This window comes from Microcaecilia unicolor, chromosome 12 (assembly GCF_901765095.1).
Source record: "Microcaecilia unicolor chromosome 12, aMicUni1.1, whole genome shotgun sequence".
NCBI classification, from domain to species: domain Eukaryota; kingdom Metazoa; phylum Chordata; class Amphibia; order Gymnophiona; family Siphonopidae; genus Microcaecilia; species Microcaecilia unicolor.
This window is the reverse complement of record NC_044042.1, coordinates 81,897,047-81,901,807: the sequence shown is the minus strand read 5'-3', so window position 1 is coordinate 81,901,807 and position 4,761 is coordinate 81,897,047. Positions and strand designations below refer to the sequence as shown.

The following is a 4,761-nucleotide window of genomic DNA, read 5'->3' as shown; positions in this document are numbered from 1 at the left end:
CTGGGGGGGGGGGGAAATTGGGGTGGGCTGGAGGTCCACCAGACCTCCAGCCCCCCCCCCCCCCCCCCCCGTCGCTGGGTGGGAAGGTGGGAGAGGGTTTGGTTGGCGGCGGCCACTTGACATTTTCTGGGGGTTTGGGGGGGCTGGAGACCCACCGGACCTCCAGCCCCCATTGTTCGGGCCTCAGGGCAGGGTGTTTGACAGGTTTGGGCTTTTGACAGCCCAGACCTGTCAAACAAGTGCGGGAGGATAGTGCTGAGCGCATGCTCGGCACAATTCGCCCGTGCTTTTACATGATAATTAAAGATAATTGCGCTGCTTAAATTTGCATGCATTATCTTTGATCATCCATGCAGTAAAGCCCCGCGCTGTTCCAGCGGTATTTTTAGAGCTCTGTTTGGAACAGCGTGGGGCGTTTGATCATGAGGGCCTTAGATTGTGAGCTCTCCTGGGACAGAGAAATATCTAGTGTACCTGACTGTAACTCACCCTGAGCTACTACTGAAAAAGGTGTGAGCAAAATCTAAATAAATAAAGCACACATTTGCATCTGTTTCCTGCATCTAAATTTGAAAGCACCCAATCTAAAAAAATATATAAAATGCCCAAAGTGAAAACACACAGTGGCATCTGTAAAAAATGTAAAATGCTTATATTTAGGCTGCAGAAAACAGACGTCAATGTGTGCTTCACATTTACCTGGCGAGTGTGTACAGGAGCCCAGCTTACTGCAGAACTCTTCTGCACGTGCGCCAAGCACAATCCTTCCTGAACTCCCTAATGCTCGGTGCTATGAGCGCGCCTATATTTGCATCTCATTAGCACTGAGCATTTGGGCGTTGTTCTGCGCCATTCCAGCGGTAGTTTTATGGCACTTTTGGGAAAAGCACCAGAGTTTTAAGCATGGGGGCCTCAGCCTTTCTCTGTAAAACAAAAATTAGCACATTCTTCCCTCCCCTTTTTCTTTTCTTTTCTTGATGGAAGCCATTAACCCTTAGTTTAATACCCACTTGTTAATGTGTCTAAACTTTGGGCTGCCACAGTCTAGGTTTACCTTTGAAGTAGCATAGCACCGAGATGCAGCCTTCTAAAAATACCCCCAACACACCCCTGCAAGAAACCAAATAAGTAAATAAAAGGATCTTAAACCTGCTTACAGCAATTGGCGAAAGAATGTTCGCACTTTGAGGTGGCACCAAAGAAAAGGGGTCATAATGGAATCTTTTGTTAGGGAAAAAAGGCCAATTACTCGATTGTAAGTAACCTTTTAAAGAGCCTGCAATGCCATTTCACTAGGGTTTAGCAGGGGTAGACTTGGCTTCAAATGCGCTTTCTGGACTTGAAAGTTACGCGAGATTGAAATTTTTTTTCTTCTACTGCCTATTAGGCTCCTTTTGTTAAGAATATTGGGAAAGGGAAAAGGCATTTCTACAGAATTTCCATTGAGAGCAAGCTAAGACGATCTCTGTGTAATGCAATTGTATTTCTTTTACACTTGGAGGAAGCTATTTAAGGAAGTCCCGTCTGGTGGTAATTCTACACTCAGGAGGAAAAGCCGGGGGGATGGGGAAAGGGCGGCATCAGAAAAGAAGCAAGGAAAACTGTTTTTTTTATTCATCACAAAATACGGTCCTTTCACTTCTTAAGCAACAATTTACTTCGACTTTTTTTTTCTGCAACTTATTAGCAGAACTATTTGCAAATAGTTGACTGCTTGCCTGCGCGCCAAAGTTTTTAAAAGTGCATGAAACAAATGTTGGGGAATCCGAAATCTACAAATTAAAACCAAACTCTTAAAACAACAAAGAGAGAGAGAGATTTTCTCGAGAACCAGCAAAAAGAGAGGTGAAAGGATTTTTTTTTTTTTTGGCATCTGGTTCACGATCTTATTATATTGTGGTTGACCAATCGTGCCCTCGGGGCTGGTCCCCGGGTTTGAATCTGATTGGTCAGCCGGAAATTTAGGGGACGAGGCTCAGAGCAGAGAGGCAGTTTCAAGGCGTCCCGGAGCCGAGCTGCTGATGGCTTGGGGAGGGGGGGGGGCCACCTTGAAACGGACTTTTGGGAGCTGCTGGGTACAGTGGATTCCGTAAAGCTGCACAAAGAAGAGGTGGCGAGTCCGGCACGAGAAGAAGCGGAGCAGCGACTTCACTTTTGCTCCGATTGCGATCTCTCAGCCAAATGGTTGGGGTTTGGCGCCTGTGACCTCATCTCCCCGAAAACTTTCTTCTGCACGGATTTGGTTTCTTTTCTTGCTCCGATCTGCCCACCATGCCTCTCCCTGGCGTTTTGCTGCTTTGCCTGAACTTTTGGGCGCTTGGCCGGGGCCAGTTCCAGGGGGAAAAAGGCATCTCCATTCCGGACCACGGCTTTTGCCAGCCCATCTCCATTCCTTTGTGCACGGACATCGCCTACAACCAGACCATCATGCCCAACCTGCTGGGCCACACCAACCAGGAGGACGCCGGCCTGGAGGTGCACCAGTTCTACCCGCTGGTGAAAGTGCAGTGCTCCCCGGAGCTCAAGTTCTTCCTGTGCTCCATGTACGCCCCGGTATGCACGGTCCTGGAGCAGGCCATCCCCCCCTGCCGGTCCATTTGCGAGCGGGCACGGCAGGGCTGCGAGGCTCTGATGAACAAGTTCGGCTTCCAGTGGCCCGACAGCCTCAAGTGTGAGAAATTCCCCAGGCACGGAGCCGAGCAGATCTGCGTGGGCCAGAACCACTCGGAAGACGGCGCCCCGGCTTTGCTGCCCACCACCACTCCGCTCTACGGGGTAGGCACCGTTGGGCCTCCCAAGTACGCCACCTCGGACCACCCTTTCCATTGCCCCCGGGTGCTCAAGGTGCCTGCCTACCTGAACTACAGGTTCCTGGGGGAGAAGGACTGCGCAGCCCCCTGCGAACCGGCCAAAAGCGACGGCTACATGTTCTTCAGCCAAGAAGAGATCAAGTTTGCGCGTCTCTGGATCCTCATCTGGTCCGTGCTGTGTTGCGCGTCTACTTTCTTCACGGTGACGACTTACCTGGTGGACATGCAGAGATTCCGCTACCCCGAGAGGCCCATTATCTTCCTGTCGGGCTGCTACACCATGGTGTCAGTGGCTTATATCGCCGGGTTCGTCTTGGAGGACAGGGTGGTGTGTAACGAGCGCTTTTCGGACGACGGCTACAAGACCGTGGTGCAAGGCACGAAGAAAGAGGGTTGCACCATCCTTTTCATGATGCTCTACTTTTTCAGCATGGCCAGCTCCATCTGGTGGGTCATCCTGTCCTTGACCTGGTTCCTGGCCGCGGGCATGAAATGGGGCCACGAAGCCATCGAGGCCAACTCGCAGTATTTCCACCTGGCGGCCTGGGCGGTCCCCGCGGTGAAGACCATCACCATCCTGGCCATGGGCCAGATCGACGGAGACCTGCTGAGCGGCGTCTGCTTCGTGGGGCTCAACAACATCCACCCTCTGAGGGGCTTCGTCCTGGCGCCCCTGTTCGTCTACCTGTTCATCGGCACCTCTTTCCTCCTGGCCGGATTCGTGTCCCTGTTCCGGATCCGAACCATCATGAAACACGACGGCACCAAGACGGAGAAGCTGGAGAGGCTGATGGTGAGGATCGGGGTGTTCAGCGTCCTCTACACCGTTCCGGCCACCATCGTGATCGCCTGTTACTTCTACGAGCAAGCGTTCCGGGAGCACTGGCTGAAGAGCTGGATCAGCCAGAACTGCAAAAGCTTGGCCATCCCCTGCCCTCTCCAGTACACCCCCCGCATGACTCCGGACTTCACGGTGTACATGATCAAATACCTCATGACTCTGATTGTGGGCATCACCTCGGGATTTTGGATCTGGTCCGGGAAGACTCTGCACTCGTGGAGGAAATTTTACACCAGGCTTACTAACAGCAAACACGGAGAGACCACAGTGTGAGGGGCAACAAAAAAACACCGACTTTCTTTTTACATATATATATATATAAATCTAAACTATTTTGTTTTAGGTGTTATTAACTTTTAAAAGTGTAATTAAACGTTGTAAATAGCATTTGTAAATTGATTTATATATTTATATTTAAAGAGACCAATGAAATCCAGAAGAGCTGGAAAAGGGGATTTTTTTTTTCTTCCCCCCTACCCAACTTTTAAAATCTGGGACGGTTTTCTTTTTTTTCACTGACTTGGCCAAGCAGTCCGTCTAAAAGGAGCCATAGAGACTTAAAGGCTGTTTGTATTGGCCAGCTGTAGTTCAACTCCTATAAATGCCAGAACTGTAATCTTTTTTCCCGATGTGAAGATAATTATTGAAAGCGACTCCGCGTCAGGGGCAGACTTAGAGGATACATAATTCCCCCCCCCCCCCCCCCCCCCCCCACTTTTTTTTTTTGTCTTTCTCTCTGGAAATATATCCGAAGTCCCAGGAAAAGGCTCGGATCGGTTGAATCTGCAACGAGAGAAGGGAGACATTTTTGTAAAGAATCTGTAAAGGTTATTTTTAAAAACTCTTATCCCATCGAGGAATTTTTATGGACAGGCATATGGATTTCAATCTTTTTAATACGTGTTTAAGAATAAAAACAAGAACCCCAGATTGGAATAGTGAAGTATGCACATCTTTTTAGATCCAAGGTCCACTTTAGGAAAGCTACCCTTATAAATTTGATTTTTCTCTTGTTTCTAGTTCAGTGTTACTATGTCTTGTCTCTTCTTGCATCAGAATATATTTTTGTGCTCCGATTTAGTCTAACTTTTTTTTTTTTTTTTTTAATTT

At 48.9% G+C, this 4,761-nt stretch overlaps 1 protein-coding gene across 1 annotated transcript; it reads left to right on the top strand.

Moving 5' to 3' along the window:
• Positions 1–2,041: 2,041 nt before the first annotated feature.
• FZD2 (frizzled class receptor 2) lies at positions 2,042–4,331 on the top strand. Its single transcript, XM_030221830.1, has one exon. It carries the CDS (start codon positions 2,272–2,274, stop codon positions 3,922–3,924), a length of 1,653 nt encoding a protein of 550 aa, XP_030077690.1. The 5' UTR covers positions 2,042–2,271; the 3' UTR covers positions 3,925–4,331.
• Positions 4,332–4,761: the final 430 nt, after the last annotated feature.